Raw genomic sequence first — 21470 nt, forward strand, 5'->3', positions numbered from 1 at the left:
GGAGACGAAAACCATACAAAATGGTGTCTACTCAAGCACAACAAAATCTATGTGTATAAAATTGTTTGGGTTGTTCCACTGTGGAGGCACCAACCTCTACCTCAATTCTTTTTTTTTTTTAAATAGATTAATAAAAATACAATCTTTTAAATGGGACCTTTTTAAAGTGAACTGCAAAATTAAAGATCTAGAGGCATGACGACTTGGTGGTGGGATATGTGGGTCGAGGAGGGGTCGTGGCCACGTTCAAAGGTTGATGTCAACCCGCCTGGGGGAAAAAAAAAAAAGATCTTTTAAAAATGGCACACAGCAACTAGCGCTGGCTACTTTTCACCATATACTTTTACACTCAACATGATCAACAACGGCACACATCAGGGGGAGGAAAAAAAAACAAAACAAAAAAACAGTCATGTACTTTTTCCCCCCATACGTTCCCATTCGCCTCGTAGTCTGCCTTCAAAAACATTTGCTCTCCGTGCTGTAGTGCTTTTTGTTAGACGTGTTTTAGTGGAGAGAGCAAAGGGAAAGGAAACACAGATGAAGGTGTGTGAAAGGTGAGGTGTTAGAGAGCAGCGATGTGTGACAGTGGTTGGGTTGGCTCCATGCTGAAACATGGCACGCTATCCGTTTAACACATATAGGACTGCAGAACGTCATACGGGTCAACAGGACTTCCTACAGTCTGCAGCCCGAAAACCAAACCGACCTCCATGTCAAGTCCCCACGCGCCAAACTTCCCCGCATTAGTCACAACTTCTGCTGAGGAAGCTGTGACGCATAAATACTCAAACTACGGATACCTAGCTAGAACATTTTTCACTCTTGCATATCACCACACACACACACACACACACACACACACACACACACACACACACACACACACACACACACACACACACACACACACACACACACACACACACACACACACACACACACACACACACACACACACACACACACACACACACACACACACACACACACACACACACACACACACACACACACACACACACACACACACACACACACACACACACACACACACACACACACACACACACACACACACACACACACACACACACACACACACACACACACACACACACACACACACACACACACACACACACAGTTGATGACTTCACAGTCCAGTATGACCACACATCTCTGTTAGGTGGCGCTTCACCAGACTGGCTGTTAGGTCTCCAGTTCGAAGCAGCACAGGGAGGTCACTAGGGGATGAGGAGGAAGGGGAGGGGGAGCCCTGGTGGGGTCACAGAACTCGGGAATGTCGGTGTGCCTTCTGTTTAGTTTGTTTGTTTTTTAAAATAGTGTATCATTTCCAATCACAGATCCATTTATTGACCTGGCTGAGGTGGAGCAAGGCCCCCTTGTTCTGAGGAACCAACATGGCCCCGCCCTTTGCTTGAGTCAGGGAGGCCAATATAACAGCCCCTCCCACCAGCAGCACTGTGGTCTGCTCCGAGGCCCCCTGGCTGTCTGCCTGCCTGCTGGCCTTCCTGCCTGGCGGCGGGTTAAGCGGTTATCTTGGACTTGGAGGATGGAGCCATGCACAGAGTGGCCTGTGGGATATGTGGAGAGAGCCTGGAGCTAGAGGCGTCTGCGACTCTGTCATCTGTTGGCTGGAAAGTAGTTAGGGTCCAGGTAGTTGTAGCCTGTGCTCTGTGGCAGGCAGTAGTCTCTGTCTAGAAAGGTGTCAGGCTGGTGCACCGGTTCTAAATGATGATTCGGCTTGTGGGTCTCCGTCTTGAACAAGCTGGAAGAAGAGTAGGGAAATGTAAATCCATACTGCAGTAATACAAAATGAAGTCATTAATGCCAGAGAAAAAAAGAGCAAAGAAACACTTTTACATCATCAGAACATGAAAACTTTAATGAGGATCCAAACTGATCAGTACTGCATAAAAACCCTAGCCTTACTCTACATTTAATCCACCTCTGCCTGCCTTTGTTGTAAACTCATTTACCACAGCAGGTGGTCTCTATGTGAATAAAAATGAGTGTGTGTGGAAAAAAGATTTGAGTTTGACAAACTCATAAATTTCCAGGTGACAGAATTAAAACATGAGCTAAACCTCTGTTTCATAAAACATCTGAGATATCTTTTTTTGGTCTTTATAGCAAGCAGCAGCAAACTAAATATTCAGGTTATAATTTGCAGCCTGTGTGAAGCGTTGCTTTCCTGTTACAATGATAAATGTCAGTGGCAGTTGGTCATACGAGCTGTCACAGCTGAACTTCACATAATTTAACAAAGACCTTCAGTGTTTAGATCACATTCAACAAATCTAGATGTGTTTATGTTCCAGATACATATTTAATCAAAAGGAAGGTAACACAAGAATCAGTCTGGATGCTTTCAATACATTCAACGTATCCAAAGGATTCTGATAATGATCTGGGCCAATGGAACTTAATCGGGAAATAATACCGTAATAATACGTTTTCAGGAAAATCTATTAAATATTGTTTGAGGTTATTACCACAAGACAGCACTGTATGCGTGCCTACATAGGATCGTTGTATTACTGGGCAGATAAAAGTTAATTACTCTATTTCCCCAAAAGTCCCCTAAGTGTCTTAAAGCAGTCATGTCATCACATCAACATATATACCATAATACCAAAAGATATCTCATTTCCATTTCCACATTCAAAAAAACTCCTGTGGTTGTATTGTTAAATGTCTTCTGGTAAACATCATCCAAAGTTGTTGTTTTTTAACATTTTGACTCTGACGACAGAGATAAGGGAACTCACCAGTCCGAGCAGTTGGAGCAAAAATCGACCGAGTTGTCTTGCGGACAATCCTGACAGTGCCACCGCACTCCCTGGATGGGATCCATGCCACAGACGTCACACTGCACAAAACACCAGACAGCATGTCTTCAGAACACAGTTACTGAACACTATTTAACTATACAATGTTGGTTCCTCCTGGGATGATATTACTCTAAAAGTGTTACATTTAGAAGCATAGTTTTAAAGGAAGAATGTGCTATATTTTACATGTAAATACAGCAGAAATCCAGAATATCCTCTGTAATTGTCTCTCTGAGTCATGACTGTCTACAATGAGTGAGAAGGGTGAGTCTCGCCAGCTGTGTTGTTGTCAGAGCCGTGTTTACATCATGTTTACATCATGTTTACATCATGTTTACATGGACGGGACAATGCCTTGTGTATAAAGCTGTTTTAGTCAAGGACTAGAGGAAAGAAGTATAACATAACCTACTCACTACTCATTTCACGTAAGTGTCTTCAGATCACGGTCATTCAGTGCCAATGTATGCTCAATATGAAGCTATGAGTTAACAGAGTGTGCTAACATTAGCCTGCTAACACAACAATGCAGACCACAGGCAATTGCAGCTTGAGCCATTGCACTTTATGGTGCTTAATAATGATGTGTCTAATTTATAATTCCTTCATGCAACTCGAGTGGAGAGGTGTTGGAGGTGTGCCGCTAGAGGAGAACGGAGGTGTCGCCCAAAACAGCAGTTTTTTTTGGTTTAATGCTCAAGGGCGACATCTACTGGATCAAAAAGTGGGTTAAGTCTTCACCTTGTAGCCTACATGCCGCACACTGGCCTTGTCCTCGTGGATCTCATGCAGGGTCTGTTTTTTTAGTCGCTTCAGCTCTAATAGTTCTTTGTACTCTGGCAAATTTCTCAACTCCAGAGGAATCCCCTCCTCGTCCTGGGAAAGGACAAAAAACACAAATGGAAACATTAAGAAAAAGACAGAGGGGAGATGACTGACCGGCATAAGGACATGCTCAGACAAAACATCTCATCATGACTCCATGAATATCACCGGAAAATGATAATCCCTTGATGTTTGCTGCCTATATTTATCAACCTAATTTTATCTGACCAAATAAAAAAATATACAAAAACAACAATTATGCTTTTCTTCAGTTATTCTTCATACAGAACCCTTTATGTCAGTAAGCTGAATTTTATTTAGAAGAACATCCAGGCTGAAAACCATTATATCATGCACATCCAGTTAAAATTATAGCTAATTATAGCTTTTCTTTTTTGGGTTAACACAACAAGTCTTGATTTCTACAGTGTGAAACTTGGGAGTGGCGAAGAGTTCAGGTGTTTCAGATTTCAATCAGCAAAGAGCAAACAAGCAAAAAAGAAAAAGCTTTCTTCAATCAGAGTCCTTAAAAGACCAGTTTAGCATGTCTTTCTTTACATTGAGGCTGGGGAGCCAATGCTTTGTCTTAAAATGTATTTAGTAGAGACAGAGATGCTCTGATTGAAAGATTTGTGTCGTGTTATAAATAATCAAAACGGGTCAGAAAATGTGTTGAGTTTATGTTGGTGATACTAACGAGTCTAAAAAAAGCCTGAACAGTCGAGCAGTGAGACGTTGTCATAAAGTTGGTTTGGTTTATCATGGCAACAAAGCCCATTATATAACATAACTTCAGATAAATTAAACAACTGTGTTAACTGTATATCTTTAAATGTTACAGTTATGACTGAAAATTACAAAGCTCATCACTAATATTTCTTAACCTGGAAGGGACAGTTTTGAATGATGTGATGTCTTGGCCAACCTCCACGTTCACGAGACATGTTTGCCCTCAGTGAACTTGTATTCCTTCTCCTCAACATGGCCAGAGTAAGGGACAGCCTGGTGAAGTGTGAAATGATTGTGGCCCATGCTGGCAACACCTTTGCGACTTTTCTTCATATCGGTGGTGTCAGGGGTTTTTATTAACGCTCTGGTGGAGTCAGCAGCCTGTGTTCTCAGCAGGGCATGGCGACCTGGTTACATTTAAAGGTTAGGGCCATCAAAGGGAAAAAATAAAATGTCAGCTCTTGGATAATGGAGAGCACAAGGAACAGGGTAATTCAAATAAGGGTGAGGCTGGCCTGGCATTATGCACTGATTTAGCCGTGTGTACCGTATAACACGGTACACACAGCTGTGATTGTACTGAAAAATAGAAAGAAAGACACATGGTACAGATGTGCATGTTCAAGGGACTTATTTCATCCAGAAACGTTTAAATGGCGTGAAGAGGGAAGGAGGCAGCATGTCATGCGAAAGCGACAAGATGCAGTGGCTTACTTAACCTGATCTGAATCTGAGTCTGATTTAAAAAAGATTCATCAGGTGTTAAACACACTCTTGATGGCACATAACATGAAGGTTGTCCCTGTCTTTATCTTACAGGTCACTGCTTACATGAGGAGATGAGGCATGACTGTGGACGGTGACAGAAAAAAGTAAATGTGAACTTTTGATTATCCTAATGAAGCAAACCAGCACCACGGTCTCCTCCGCGATCAGTGACATTTAAGTCAGTGAAATAGGATCCCTTCTTCAGTAATTCACCAGGACAAAGAAACAGGAGTTAGATGTGTGCTAAAAGAAGCATGCAAAAAATTAAAGAGAGAGTCGCCCACTGGTAGGCAAGTGGTTAGTTCTTGTACCCTGTGTACAGAGGCTATAGTCCTCAAAGTGGGCGAGCCCGGGTTTGAATCCAACCTGTGCGGCTTCTTTCCAGCATGTCATTCCCTCCCCTCAAATTCTATCCACCTTATTGTCTCTATAACAAAGGCATAGAAAGCCCCAAAATAAATCTTGAAGTAATAAATGAAGAGAATGCAGGGTTCTGTGATGTATCAGAGGACTGACCGAGTCATCTGCAGAGGGGTCCTGCATGCTGCTGAAATACGCAGCGCGTTCATCGTCATCGTCCATATAGACCGGAGGCTCATAGGAGGTCAGGAAGGTAGACGGCCGGTACAGGTGCTTATTGAGGTGATGCTGCCTCTTGCTGGATGCCTGAGGTAAAACAAGAACATTAGGACTACTGTGGAGGTCTATGTCTGTGAAGCCTACGTTAACAGAACCTAAGCAAGACGTTTAAATATGTTACATTATGGCATATTATATTTTATGAGATGTTCAGTGAATGTTGCAACCTTTAAAATATCACAACAAATGCATTCAATGTACAGGCAAAATACAAGATAATTACAGAAATGACCACTTATTACTTACTGATACGCATGTGACTCAGTATCATTAAAGGGTTTTTTAAATACCTTTTTAGTGTACATGCACAGGTTGGGTGTTCTTCCAGGCACAGGGATACCAGCTTTAGTCAGTTTGATGAAGTACTTCTGAACCCTACTGGCAACCTGGAATGTTTTAACAGGAAAATGTCTGCGTTAATGATTTCCAACAGAGGAACAGATGCTTGAAGTAATTGAGGTCATGCAAATGTATCCAGCATCCAGGTACTTAAAGGGGGCACAGTTATCACACAAGTCAGACTTTGCCTTTCAGCTCTGCTAAGTGCTCGTACTACGTTCTCGCAATTTAACAGCCTGTTTCCATAGTGAGGACACAGATTCATCAATGTCAGGAGATGCTAACAGAAACACAGAGAAGACAGCGGTACAACCAGTTCAAAGACAAACTGTAATATGCAGTAGAGCTGGCAACATTGAATTTTTCAATTTTTTCATTTAAGCGAATTCTTTCTTCAAGCCAAATTACAAAATGTATTTGATGTTTGGATCATTTTCAATTATGCTAATAGACCAAATGTTCTGAATTTAGCAGGAAAAGGTGTAGATCAGACAAGCAAACACCCCTTTAGTTAACTCCCTCTCACCTGTTTTGCTGTCCGATTGCCCAGCTCATCTGCGATCTTTTGCCATCTTCTGGACTCCACTTCTTCAGGAGGAAACTTAACAAGAAGCTGCTCCAGTTTTTTCTATTAGAAACAACATTTTAAAATTTTTTTAATGGATTAATGGCAGTTTGCTACAATGGTACGATAAATCTCATTTACATCCCATCCATACATAATGATATTCAAAAACAGCCGATGAAACAGTTGGGTAGCACAAATTACACATTTTAGCTGCTCACAGAAAAACGTATAAATCAAGTCCTCTTTCAAAAATTCACAGTCAGAATCCTGTATATTTAAGACATTTCGTTGAAAACAGAAATACTCTAAAGGCAACATCATCCGTCTTTAATGTACACCACTGCTTAGAGTTACGTTGGTGAATGGCGTACTTCTGTAAAACAGAGTTTGAGATTTTACACACTCATAGCCTACCTGTTCCTCCACAGTCCACAGCTGGTTAAATGTGTCAGACTTGTTTGGGTGACAAATCCTCCCCCTGATCATCTGTCAGGAAAAACAAGAGTGACAGCCATGTTAAAAGAGTTGCACAAAACAAAAATAATAGGCACGCAACCATTTGAAGAGATCTGTGCATATGAACTGCCTGGCACAGTAAATCTGTCAGATTGACGGGCAAAGATGTGACTGGAGATGTGTCATGGGAAGACCCAGAAGAAGAAGAAAAAACACTCTTGACTGACAAACATGCTCCCATTAGAATTCAGGGAGTGTTATCTGTGAGAATGCAAATGTCTCTTCACAAAATAAACAGGGTGAGCAACAGGAATGATCAAGCAGTTGTTTGCTTGATGCTAAATGCTTGGCACAGTCTAATCCCAACAATCAATTAAAATTGAAGGGAAAGGGAGACGACAAACACAAACAGAAATAAACCATAATCAGAGGTAGACGAGACGCAGGCTCCTCACGTTTCCATAGATACCACCTGCATGCTTAACTCTGCTCTGAGCATCAGGGGGGAGGGGGGGGGGCAGGGGGCAGAGCAGGCAATGTAACTTGGCAATTAGAGGCTACAGTTAGGACAACGTATGTGTAAGGTTCTGCTCTAATGATACGCTGGGAGATAATAAGGAGTTTTCCTAAGAACCAATTTATCTGTCAAATAGATGGAAATTTAAATTCAGACTGTTTCACTCGTCTAACGGTAAGAAAACAATGAGAAAACTGTAAATTGATCCGACACGGCTAAACGCTGCCCAAAAGCTTAATGCGTGTAGCCTGTTTAACTGCTATTTGAAACAGTTCATCACATTCTTTAATTTAATTCTGGGCAATACAACAATAACGATAATTATTGGCGATATAACTTTTCTCAATATAAATATGACGAATGTTCGATAAATGTTTGATACAATTGAACCTGTAATTACACCACCCAAACACTGGGAAAGAAAACAGCCAATCATGTCGCAGGGATACGGGTAGGCCAGTTTACAGACGTTTGGAGGGGAATCGAAACAAGGCCTAAATGAGAGATCGCAATGCCGGGCCTACCATCTCAAAGCAGGGAGAAAACATGGTCAACAAGAAAGGACACTGTACTTCAGGAGTTTGGAGATATTTAAGATATTAACATTCCAACAAAAAACAGAGAAAACTGTGATGAAGAGATGTGCAGCTAAAACAGTCAAAGCCACAAAACTTTTCCACCATTTGAAACAATATGAGCCGTTAGAACACACCAAAGGAAAGAAATGACCAGACGTCCCAAATGAGTGTTAGTGAATCCTCAGTAAGCACCGGGCCTGTTGTTACTCCCCAGCAACAAACTGTCATATCAGCGTTTTCCAGCTCCGTGCACTGAGCTTATGATACTGAAATGTTCCACTGTTGAAGTATAGTTTGTCATGTTCCGACAATAAAGAATAATTAAACCACAATTAACAAACTGGCTTCTTCAACTTTCACCCAGGAACAAGAAACTGCCTCTACATTCGTAAGAAAAAATTATTTGACATCTATCGTGATAGTTATTGATATCGACTCGATATAAAAAATTGTATCATGAACATTTTTTAGCCACAAAGGCCAGCCCTACTCATATCTATAGCAAAAACAATTGTATAAGTGAACAGTGCAGTGTTCAGTTTCTGAGTTTAGGTAAAGCCAGAGGAAAACGGTTGTTCCAATAAAGCCCCAACAACTGAATGTCACATGAATACAATGTACGTCAACAATTCACATACCCAGAGACAATCACAGCTGTAATGACAGCAGCAGCAGTTGTGTGTGTGCATACGTGTGTTTACAGATTATTTAGTAAGGAGGCAGCACTGTACCTGTGATTGCCTGCTGTTCTCTGGTGCATCACTCATGGGCAGAGAGGTGTACATGGTGGAAGACTCGCCTTCCTTCTTGGCTTCAACAGGACTTTTTGGTCGATCAGGCAAACCTGACGGGAGGCAATAAACAGAATTTGTAATTTCAGTGATCGTTCAGTAATAATATTAGCAAACCCATGTTCATGCATTGAGATTATACATACCTTGGTCAAAGATCAGCTGTAGCCGCCTAGTTTTGCGTTTCTTGTCACAGAACTCTCTCTCAAAGTCACCGAGGCCTGACGTGTACTGCTCCCACGCAACGTCAGGGAGCTGGACGACTCGCTGAGGACACGGCAAGCCCAAACTCACCTGAGGGACAAAAGAAACACTTTTAAATTAATTTGAGGAATTCACAAGCGTAGATGTGTCACATCTTGTAAGACATCAACAGGCACAATGAGACAAATGCAGCTCTTACATTCAGTCTATTATAACTCTACTCAACTGTACTGGCTTCATACTAACTCTGGTACTATTTCAGAATCAAAATCAGAAATTCTTTATTCTTCCACAATGAGTCAACTTCCATTCAAGTAATTTAAAGTAAAATCCCTTATTAGTCTATGTATTTCTATGTATATTAGTCTATTATCTCATGAGTTTTCTGTTACACATGTTATCTGCATTATATTAAAGTTGGGCATATATTTTTCCAAAAACAATAGCGTTTCTCTGTTTAAACTTTTGACATGTTCTCTTTGTGCAGTCAAACATGGGGTTTCAATGTTTTGCAAATACTCACACTCATTGTATTTACATTTTACACCATATCACAACTATTTTTTGGTTTGGGGTCGTTCATTTAACTACTCAGTTACATGTGGAAAATAACTGATTAAAAGTTGCAACTTACTTTAAGTAAAACATTTTTTAACTTTTATATCATTGAATTCCCACAACAAATTTTAGCATAAATATTCACCAGAATGCATGAAATGATGTGTTGGATGCTCAACATTTCCTGGGGGAAGAACAAAAGTACCCACATCTTAATACTCAACTAAATGAACCCTGTTGATTTGGATTTAGTGAACCACTGTAGTGATCCAGCTACTAAATACCTTTATATATTAATAAGTTAACTGTTCCAAATATCTCAAATATGTCAGTTTGGAAGGATGAACAGTGTGCATATCTTGGCCCAGTTGTGAACGGGTGCAGAACCAAACTTGAGTCAGACAGCGGAAAAGTCTGCACACTGTTTTAAAAGGTACAGAATATTTATTCTATCAACGTTGCACCCAGCAGGGTATTCCTCAAGCGAAAAACCAACAACATGATATTGAGTGCCATTTCTCAGAGAAAGGTTGGTGTTTGTTTAGAGTGTTCTGTATGTATAAAGCTGTGTAGTGAACACATGCAAAAACATAAATTATAACCCCTATACACCAGAACCATCTAATACAGTGCAGTATAAGTAGGGGGAGGGGATTACAACATAGATAAATAAATAACACAAGCATGCAGGTCTGTACATTTGTTACCTGTTTCTGTAGCTGCTCTACAAAGCTGATGGGATCGGCAAGTGCCTCTCTCTGCTGACGCGCCAGCGTCTCCAGGTCCAGGATGGCCTGTGTACGCTGGGCCTCGAGAACTCCGATAGTCTGCAGCAGCCTCTGATAACTGACATGGAGGGAAGAGAGGTTAGCCAACAGTAGGAGGAAGGGACTGCTGCTTACATTATTTAACCTGACACATGCAATGCTGCAGTGCATCAAACTTTTAGACCCCAGACCATGGATTATTCAAGCAGTGTTCAGAGCCTAAACATTTGCACAAGACATAAACCATTTTACTGAATTTTCCATCTATTTTACAAATACATTGCTTACACGTTGTGTGTGTTCGGATTCTTGACATTGACTGGGAATTTTGCATCTCAGAGCAGCTGCTTACGCTATTATAAAACACATCTAGTTGTCCTTTTAAAGTGAAATATAAGACGTGCTGGAGGTAAGTAAAAAATCATATTGGTATTGAATATACAATTTATGCACTAAGATGTTCTGCACTGTGACTGTGTAAATCACTCAGATTTCTAAGTAATATGAAAACCTTTAGCATGACAAACACTAGGGTTTTGCAGTGCTTATTGCAGTGCTTGAGGAGCCTCTTGCATTGCAGAAGCTTGACCTTTCAACTCGCACCCTCTGGGGCAAGAGAAGAACTGCAAACTGAGCTGTCGGTGACTAAGTGTGGCACTGACTCAGAGGCCTTACAGTGTGAGCAGAGCTAGAGGAATCGACACGAACGTGACAGCATTCTACGTGGCCATAACCTAATGCAGGTGCTCAGTGAAGCAGAGTGGATCAATCTGCTCTAACGGGACATGAATGAAAATCAATGCACAGGACACAATTTATTCAACAGCTGCTGGAGCTTTAAAAATCCTTCAAGCAACAACATTCAAAATGTGTCTACTGTGTTTAACCCCACATCTCTTCATTAGCCACAGTTCTGCACTACATGCAGCTTTGCTGACCTTGTAAAGCACAAGTGAGTGTTGTGCTTTCGTGCAAACTAAATCTGTCAGTGGTACCAAACATGCTCTTGCAGATTTCCTGCACCAAAGAATTGGTCTGATTCAAGTGTAGAAAGTCAGCATCAGAAAGCAACATGCATGCAGACTTCCCCAGATGAACAGGTGATCTTTGCATAAATCTGTTTCAGGGAAATGAGGAGGATTGATTCTAGCACTCTGAACTTTCCCCATGCGTCCAGGGACAGGGTTTCATTGCCACCTACTGGGCCCAAGGTCCACTGGCAAACCCTGGTGCCAAAATGAAAGCTTGCCAGAACAATACAACATTAATGACTGATAATCGAGGATAGGAGGATGCTTTTGCAATTTTTGCATAATGTGTGTGCAAGAAAGCTGTGTCTAAATAGGCAAAGCTGTATTATAAGAATACAGGTTTTCTTGCACTCATACCATTAATCATGCCACTGTCATTTTTCCATATTCAGCAACCCTAAAATGCCTAGTCATTCTTGCTAAAAAACAACTCCACAATGTATTGATTCAAGACCTCAAAAATTTTGCTTATTCAGCACAACTTAAAACTTGGCATGCAAGAGAAACTTTATCGAATTACACTAGGAGCCCACTCTCCAGATCTGAAACATCAACCAATACCGGTGCCAAAGACAAAGGGACATAACCTTAAGACACCTCTCCTCCCAATCCAAGCTTGCCCTCGCCATTTGAAGATGCATCATGAATCATCTGGCTTGCCACTGATCAGTTAGCAGTGCATGACTGAGCACAGCATGAGACCTGTCCACTGACATAAACATCCTAGCTTGGATGACAAGTGTCAACGACAGAAGGAACAAGGTCAGACACAGAAATCATTTCCCTCTAAAACAACTCATCCTACTGAGAAAAGAGCGAACATCCAATCTCCACAAGTCCTGAAAATCTGGGAATTGACAGTTGAGTCACACATTCGCAGAACCAGATTTAAGGTGCAAATGAAATGTGGGAACGTGTCAAACCTGAACAATAAGATGGCAGCTTGATTAGGTGCTCACCGATATTCCCTTAAAATAACTGTGTTAATTACACTTTCTTACAATGTGTTAGTGGTGCAAAAGCCAGAAACGCTTGAGTGCAAATTGGATGTTACCTTTCTTAGGTTTTTGTAAGTACAAAACAAACTATGTTTATATACAAGAAGCTTCTTGAGCGTAGTCAGTTAGTTCTAGTTCTTTTCCCTGTCAAAAAATAACAGGGTGAAAAGATACATTTGAGAAGCTGTGGCAGGGTAATCAGGAAAAGTGAGAAGAAATATATTGTTCAGTGAAATGTTTGATATCTATTTTCTGACTCTTTTCTGGTTTAAGCTTATTACCTGAACTACCGCCTCAAACAGTAATTTAAACTTAAAGGTCTGTGAAATTGAAAATGGCCAATAAACTTATTCAACCTATGAGGAGCAGTCACAAGACGATAATAAAGAACTACTGATCAAGCCTATATGATCAGCATAGTCAGAAATGCTCTTTGACTGATTGGATCGCATGTGAACAGTTCTAAACACAAAGACCATAAATAGACATTCTGATTGAAGGACTCAAACCCTTTCTCAAGGTTTCCTTGATCACATTTCATTACATATCTTTTACAGTTTAAATGCAAATGTATCCTGGTAAAAAATGAAACAATAACCCGTCTCTCTTACCTTGTCCAATGCTCTATTATAAGTTTAAAATGACTTTGTCCTACCAATAAACAGGTTTATGTTTGGGGTTTTTTCAGTTATTGTCCTTGCTATCCCATGTGAAACAAATCCGCTGCTTTTCTGTTGGCAGAGGAGAGGAAATGCCTTTGATAGGTCAATAAACATGGGATCAGGTATCAGGGCATTGGCTCAAGGAACCGTTTGGATGTCACAATGTATTGGCCCAAACCATTGTTTATGGTTGGTTTGGGCTGATCCATTATAGCCTAAAACAGAAAGTGTTTGCTGACTTTCCCTTTTGCATAAATTCTACATTGGTAGGAGCTGGTAGCTGCACCGCTGTTAACTTTAGCTCGGCTAGCTTTTAAGTGCTCAGCTTGGTTTTTAGTATAGATTCCTTTGGCATCCATACGACTCCTCACCAAATCAACCTGACAAAGGATTTCAACCTGTTCAATAGCTGAAATAAGTAGTTACACATAGAAACTGTATGTCTAAAGACACTCTTCAGCAAATAAAAAAAAAGTTTCAATGGAATTCAGTTCATGTTAGCAATATTCTACATTCAACCTGAGCTAGGCAGCACAACGATTACTACAATCATATCCATAGAGGATTAGTTAGATAAAGCTATTGGAATTATTAATATTTATGTCTTTTTTAAATTCTTTGGCAGATTGGCACTTGAACTGGCCATTGGCCCTTTGATTTTCTAGCACAATTGCTGAAGACATTAACGGAATTTGGAAAACTGGAAACAAGGGTGACGCATGATAGACACAGGTGTGACAACAATGTGTAATGGTAAACCAAATTTCTTCAGATCATCAAAACCATTTGAAAAACCAACATTAAATGGGTTCAGTTAGACTATGTATTTAACATTATAACCTAACTAACCTAAAAACTTTCAACAGAAAACACACCAAACATCAGAATATTGTTCCTCCTCAAACCAAACCACCTCAACAAGTAACCCAGCGATTACACAATGTAGTCATCAACATGTGTAAAAGGTGCATTAACAAAGAGAAGAATCCCCTAGGAGCTCCTACGTACTCTTTGTTGTGTTTAAGTGCCAGGTGGTCTGACTCAAAGTAATACACATCAGGCTCCTCCTCCTCCTCCTCCTCCTCCTCTTCTTCTTCTTCCTCCTCCTCCTCCTCCTCCTCCTCTGCAGCCTGACTCTTTGTCAGCGCCTTGCTTTTTCCAGCCTCTTTGCTCTCCACAAGCCCAACCTCCTCACCACCTGTCCTGTCCCCAGGATCCACACAAACTAGCTCCTCAATGGAGGGGCCAATAAACTCTGAGGGAGCAGGTTCCTCAACCATAGGGCAGTCCTCCTCCAGTCCAACCACAACCTCCCCCTCTTCCCTCAAGGGACCATTGTCTCTGGGAGGAGAGCTGAGCTTAGAGGAGGAGGCCTTGCCACCACTGGCAGCCCTCCTGGGTGAAGTCCGCAGGGTGTATCTGTGTTCATAGAGCTCTGTGAAAGAGGGAGGTGTGCTGGATATTGAGGGGGTGCACTCTGGCTCTGTGGGGGAGGGGGTTGTTGCTAGTGGGGGTGTAGTTTCTCCTGAGTTGCTGTTGTTGTTGATTGGACTATTGTTCATATTGGTGGTATTGGAGGATGTGGAGGCAGAAGCTTCCTGCACCGGTGTTAGTGGCCGACCATTGGTATTGTTCTCAGTCTCCATCACCTGTTCCTCATGGGCAAGACACAACGGGTTGCCCACCACATCAACCTCAACCTCCTCCACCTCATGCTCCTCAGCCACTATCAACTCAGGGACAGATTCCTCTGAAACAGCCTCTAAATTCGGCGCAGATGAGGCAGGTAAGTCCTCTGAGCAAGGGACCTCCGTCTGCACAGGGACAGAGTTTCTACAAGGCACGGTGGGGTCAGGGGATGAGGGTGCCCCTGTCTGACTGCCATTGAGCAGAGACAGACAGTTGTTGGCAGAGGAGGGATTTGCACTTGGCTCTTCAGTGAGTGTGCAAGATTCCTCTGCTTTATTGTCTTTGAGTCCATTTGAGGCCTTATGAGCATTCGGGGGCTGAGCTGCCCCATCACACTCCACATGGCCATCCTCTGCTTGCCCCCCTGTCAGCTCAACCTCCTCTTTACTGAGGACAGGTGAGACAGGAGAAGTGTTTGCAGAGTTTTGGCTGGGAAATTCTTCACAACTGCTATCCTTGCAGGGCTCTAAGACAGATACCGGACTTTCAGTTTTTAGAAGCACAGGGTCCTCCTCATGTCCCTGAGAATCTCCAGAGCGGGAGCACCGCTTGGCCCTTTTGATTTGAGTACAGATATCACGTGCCCCCTTCCCTCTATCACAGTTCTCGGGACTTATGTCTTTTTCTAAACAAGACACGCCACGCTTCCTTGAGCTGGTCCATTGCTCTGCCTCAGCAGAAGAAGCATTCAAATCAGTTAACTTCCCCTGCAACGAGACCTGCTGCTCACCGTCCTGCTGAGTGTCTGGCTTTGCGTCCTGTTTGTTGTCCTGCTTTGACTCCGGCTTAACGTCTTGTTTGGTATTCTGTTTCGACTCCTGCCTGCTGTCCGGTTTCGGGTCCTGCTTGCGGTCCTGCTTGGACTCCTCCTTTGACTCCTCGCTAACCTCTTGTTTGTTGTCCTGCTTAGACTCCTGCTGCTTGGTGTCCTGTTTCGACTCCTGCTTGGATTCCTGCTGTTTGGCGTCCTGTTTCGAATCCTGCTTGGCGTCCTGCTTAGACTCCTGCTGCTTGGTGTCCTGCTTCTTCTTAGGCGAGCGGGCCCTTGGAAGCGGAGACACTGAGGTCTCCTCCGGCTGGGCAATGCTGCGGTTCCTGAGGGTTCGACCACAAAAGTTTTCATCCAATCCATTGAGCCCCACTGATGACCTTGTGACACGCGAGGATCGGGACGCGGCCATACTATGGCGGGTGCCTACAGTCTCCTCATCCTGGTGCTCTCTCCTCTGCAGCAGAATCTGGGCACCTGTAAACACACAGACAGAAACAAGCACTTCATTAAGTCGAAATAATCACGGAAAAAAGCAAACCTTTACAGCTCAATGATTACATCATAGCACTACCTCTGCAGCAGCAATGTTATGATTGGTTTCACAGGCCGACAAAGCTAAAAATTAGTGCATGAATAGTACCCCGGGGTGTTTGAAACAAAGCGTTAACCAAAAGACCTTTGTTGACTACTGCTCGGATCATTTCTCAGCTCACACCAGAGGTATTGATTTCCCTTGTCATTGTAACTAAGCAACACCCTCTGTCCACAGGAAAAACTAGATGTCTTATCCCAGGTCTACAAAAGTGGCAGATCTTGTCATGGCAGAATATAATGCAGGAGGTCAAATCTTCCATCTTGCCTTAATTTTAATATTTTTTGCCCTGTGACTCTGCAGAAAGTGACTTCAAGCATTTTAAGTTAGAAAAGCCCCCTAAGATGTAAGGCATTTGACTTACAAAATGGTAAACTACCTGCAATAAAATCTAAATTAAATCAAATATATTTAAATGAGCAATCACACAATTTGTGTTCATGGTTTAGTGAAAGCGTATTTATTTCCTCCTAGCACAGTGTCATTCACACACCCAATTCACCAGAGATAACACTGCAAACATAGGTTTGTCATGCTGTATGCTTTTTATCTTTTTATAACAGGTGTGCAGAGCACCAACAGGCTGCAACTTATCAGAATGTACAAAAAATGAAATTCTCTGACAACAAGAATCCTACACAAGGCTTATAGGCTTAGAGTGAGGGCAACCATAGAGGCTTAGGATATGACGATTCACTTCCTGACACAATTTAAGGCACAACAAAGCCTTCCCAAAATTGCTCTGTGTGTCGCCTGAGCTATCCCGCAGATGAAGTACATTACTGTGCATCTGAACAGAAATCCTGGCTTACAGTGTGTACTGGAAAATAAACACAATCTAAATGCTACCAGGCACTGATAAATAGTCAGCTTAAGATATTTTATTCTTTACTAAATAATCAATTTCACAGATGCAGTAACATCTGATTTAATATAGGTCAGACAATCCATTATAATTTTCCTCATAACAACTTATCTCATTTTCAGGTTCAATCAATCAATCATTATTTGTATAGTGCCAATTCATAACAACTGTTATCTCGAGATGCTTTACAAAAGAGCATAATGGGATAATACGCACGCAGGATTTCTCCTTTGTATTCCTTGCGTTCCTGTTGTCCACAATTCCTTGCTGCTGAGGTGGGGTCGGAACAGGTTGTTATTAAGGCAAACATTACTCGATTTATGTAGTGGGGTACTTAACGAGAAAAGCCTAAAGAATAATGTTGCTTTGGAAATACATCAATTCGAAAAAGCTTAAACAACAAAAAAACAAAAATGCTTCTTTTTCCTGATACTAGCAATTAGAAAACGTGTTTTAGTGGGCAGGTCTGTGTCAGTAAACCCAATCATAATCAAGCCTTCATGGAGGTTTACAGTAATCAAGTTTTCTGTCTGCATGTAGGCATGCAGTTGAACTAAGTCAGGGGAAATTTTAAGATTACATGCAGGGATAAAGAGAGATTTCTGTCCTGGTAAGAAAACACACATTTGTTCCCCATTTCCCTGGAAAACATCCCAACCAAACCACACACATGAGTTGCCATTGAAGTCTCCTCTAGCTCATAGCTCCAAATAATAAATCTAACAGTGCACAATAAAAACGAGACGTAAAGGTTACATTAAAGTGACATTCAAGGGGAAATGATCTCATATGGTGTCCTTTTGCAGAAGATGAGACATAGTCAAAGTATATCCTTGTAGGGGGGGAGAAATTATAGCGTCAATTAGCATTGTGGTCATGCTCATTTACATTAATTGCAAGTACATCAATCTGTGGGTCAACCTCTGTCAAAACTGATTTAAAAGCTCCTTGTTGCCTTGCTTGGGACAATCCCTTCCTTGTCATAAACTTTGCTTACACATCAACAACAAAGCCAGAGGCTGCCCTTGCTACAAATACAAATTTTCTTCAGGGGGACAACATACTAGTCACCTGGAACAAGCACTACCACATGCACACATTACTCACAACTTTCAAGACCCCAACTGAGAAAGCTAATGTGATTTGTCCAAGCAGAAAATAAGAGTGAAGAAAAAAGGCGGCAGAAGGGAGGAAGGTTATTCAGACTGAGCACTCACCCTCACCCTCAAATCAACAAAACTAATTAAGCCTGCTCATCTGACATGCCCTCAGAAAAAGAAAACTAATCACAGCTTCAAACTGATCCAGACTACAGTTGTTGTTTTTTTTACCTGAATCGCTTTACCTAATGTCCCATTATTTGATACATTGTTAGGAAGGCTGTAAAGGCCTCAAAAAACAAACAATAAAAAACATCTAATGCTGCCTACAGATACCTGTTGGAAACATCTGAATAAAAGCTTTGTACCCAGGAATGATTTAATAAGGCAGCCCTAGTTAGGCTTAAACTCAATAGAACTAATAAAAAATGCCAGTTCTGGATACTTTGATGTCGTAAAATGGAGTGCAAATGGTCAGAGATAGGAAGTGTGTTCAATCTCTTTCTTTTAAACAGTCCAAGCTGTTGTCAGGTGAACATGCAAAGAACTTAATATTTGAGGACCAACCATCATCAAACTTCTTAACCTACGGCAGTCTCCTTGGTTGTTGCATGTGGCAGCAAGAGTTTGGTGAATTAACGAAACATTAAAGTCATGATAGTCTCAATAAAGTATATTCTTTATGCACATCAGGAGTTAAATTTAAGTCCACTTCTTTGTATCCCTAAAATGACTATCTCATTGCTAAAATAGCATGATGTTTTAGAAAATGTTGTGGTCCAGCTTTCCCCCCACATTTGACATCCATGCAGTTCACATTATTCTGCAACTCTTAACTGCTCTTGGTATGAATGAGAGTGTGAATTTTTATTTCTGTCCCTCTGTCACTCCTGAGTTAACTGGAAACCTACTGTATCTAGGTTGTTCCCAACCTCTAGCCCAACACAAGGTAGGATTGGCTTCAGCCTTTGACAAACCACCAAGCATAGACAATAAGGCTAATGGATAGACTGACAAAACTACGCTGTATGACTAAAAATGGTACATTTCCAAGTTATCACAGCCCCAATCAATGTTTCAAATTAAAGATATGATATGGATAACTACTCTGTGGTTGAGCTTGTAATAAATCATGTCAACACTGAGGCCAGAATGTCCGATGAGGGGTCAAATAGACACAATGCTTTGCTTTATGGGGTCAAATGCCAAAGAGGTTGGGAACCAATTCTTTAGACAACAAATCAGCACTTGATGCCTTTGTGCTACTACTGCTGCTGGGTTTATAACAGTGGAAAGTGCTCAGTTACTGTCTTAAAGAGCAATTGCACACATTTAACTGGCTATTCTCTTTAATCTGATGTTATATGAAACAAATGCTGAAAACATGCAAGCAAGATAAGCTCACTTTGTCATTGCAAGGAACACCTCAGCACCACAGTAAACACCAAAAAAAGCACATCTTCATCCCTCTGCAGAAGTGGGGGTTTGAACAAGTCAACTAAAGTCAGACAAGTCTTTGTTTCTGACAAGACTAGAAATTAACAGCTTTCCCCTTAGAAGAGGCAGTTCAATAATTAACTTTGCAAGTGAGAAGAAAAGCCAGGATATGTCAGTGCAGCCAACACAAGACAGCACCAATGCGTGGCTGTCTCCTCAATCAAACCACTTCCTGTACTTTCACTAAAGCGCGTGTTTGTATGGGGAGGTGAGGTTAACACGTGTTTATTGCATTACAGAACCAAAACCTGTTTACATTTAGATTGCAACAGCTATTCATTTAACAAAAAAAAAAAAAAAAAACGAACAACTTAGCAAGTTAAAATGTGAAGGCTGGTGTAAGTAGAGCGAGCTAAAGATAAAAGGTCTCTAAAAAGTGTTTAAGATGAGACTACTTATCTCAGCATCTTGCCCTGGAGTTCAATACTTCCAATGGGGCCTATATGCAGAGACAAATCCACGGTGTGTGTTTTGGTATACATACCGATGAGAATCACTCAAATCCCAACACAGTTCATTGTGGTTCAAAGTTGGTATCTGGAGAGGATGCTGCTTCTGGAGAGACTATGAAAAAACCCCTAACCTGCAGCTACACGTGAACGCCGGCTACGTTTTTTAAAAACACTTTTAAGTTTTGCAGCAGGTTTAACTCAAAAAGTTGAGGATTTTTTTAACTCGCAAGCACACACACGTCCTCCTGACACAACAACAACAACAACAACACCACCAAGTCGGGTTCATGGACCCTGACGAGCAAACGTTACTTGACTTAGCTTTGCGGGCTAACCTCAGCCAAGAAACTAAACTTACCGTTAGCTCTTCGTGTCTGTAAATAAAAAACATCGACGCTTAAAGAAACCAAAAGCGTAGACTGTTGCATCCGTGATATTACTACATTACACCCCCTTCCCTTTCCTAACATTGATTAAGAACGCTACAAAACAAGACAGTTTTGTGTGTGTTTCCTTTTGAGGGACTAGTTAGCCCGAGTTGGCTAAATGTTAGCGTCGCTAGTTTTCCTGTTTTAACGCATCGTGCAGAAAACAGCCGGACTCTCCCCCCCCCCTTTTTTTAGCTTTACGACAAGCTAGCACAACAAACGATGCAGAAATAAGTCTAGAAATATCACGTAAACTTTCGCAATTGGCATCGCTGCTAACATATGTGTTCCGTCATATTATATTTTAAAGTCAAACGGCGTAGCTCACATGGTTTTTATCTACTGAGCAGCAGCAGCGGCAGCAGCAGCAGCAGCGGCGGCGGATGGTTAGCACTTTAATGCTAACCGTGGCTGCTGCAAGCCGAGCTAGCTGATTGTTCCGCGCATAACTTTAACCGATGTGTGTGTGTGTACTTCTAATGATGCCCCCCCGGTCGTGAGACGTCTTTTTTTTGTTTTGTTTTTTTTGGTTGGCTATTAAACTCGGGGTTTGTTGCTGGAATTGATTGTACACTAGTAAATAGCGTTTTTTTTGGTAGCTGAAGAATTACACATACCTCACTTCCGTAAATTCGCTGCACGTTCGGCCGCAGCCATGTTTCCAATCCAGTCAACTAGTCGGGTCGGGGTGTGTGAGCCGACACTACCGCTGCTCGTCAAAAATGCAACACTATACACTACATTTTTTTATTATTTTTTTTTTACCCCACTGCCAAGGTTGCAGACT

General features: G+C 41.6%; 1 protein-coding gene across 5 annotated transcripts; it reads right to left on the minus strand.

The window, feature by feature from the left end:
- Positions 1 to 1062: 1062 nt before the first annotated feature.
- On the minus strand, positions 1063 to 21456 carry zzz3 (zinc finger, ZZ-type containing 3). 5 transcript variants are annotated; one of them, XM_065954258.1, is made up of 12 exons: positions 21301 to 21456; positions 14297 to 16223; positions 10538 to 10676; positions 9215 to 9362; positions 9009 to 9121; positions 7141 to 7212; positions 6685 to 6786; positions 6110 to 6205; positions 5697 to 5846; positions 3600 to 3734; positions 2796 to 2896; positions 1063 to 1792 (listed from the first exon to the last, which is right to left on the minus strand). In XM_065954258.1, the coding sequence occupies exons 2-12, from the start codon at positions 16156 to 16158 to the stop codon at positions 1648 to 1650; spliced, it is 3063 nt and encodes a 1020-aa protein (XP_065810330.1). In that variant the 5' UTR covers positions 16159 to 16223; positions 21301 to 21456; the 3' UTR covers positions 1063 to 1647. The 5 variants fall into 5 exon arrangements, with proteins under 5 accessions (XP_065810330.1, XP_065810331.1, XP_065810328.1 ...); XM_065954259.1 differs by lacking the exon at positions 21301 to 21456 and adding an exon at positions 21012 to 21132; XM_065954256.1 differs by lacking the exon at positions 21301 to 21456 and adding an exon at positions 20614 to 21005.
- Between the last annotated feature and the right edge of the window lie 14 nt (positions 21457 to 21470).

This window comes from Labrus bergylta, chromosome 4 (genome assembly GCF_963930695.1).
Source record: "Labrus bergylta chromosome 4, fLabBer1.1, whole genome shotgun sequence".
Taxonomy (NCBI): domain Eukaryota; kingdom Metazoa; phylum Chordata; class Actinopteri; order Labriformes; family Labridae; genus Labrus; species Labrus bergylta.

Excerpts from the sequence above, each read along its gene's own strand:
- zzz3 (XM_065954256.1), bottom strand. The coding sequence starts at position 20,725 with ATGTTAGGAAAGGGAAGGGGGTGTAATGTAGTAATATCACGGATGCAA. Across the intron at positions 2,897-3,599 it reads TGCGGCATGTAGGCTACAAG|TGTGACGTCTGTGGCATGGA; the intron begins GTGAAGACTTAA and ends TGTTTTGTGCAG. Across the intron at positions 1,793-2,795 it reads TGCTCCAACTGCTCGGACTG|CTTGTTCAAGACGGAGACCC; the intron begins GTGAGTTCCCTT and ends CTCTTCTTCCAG.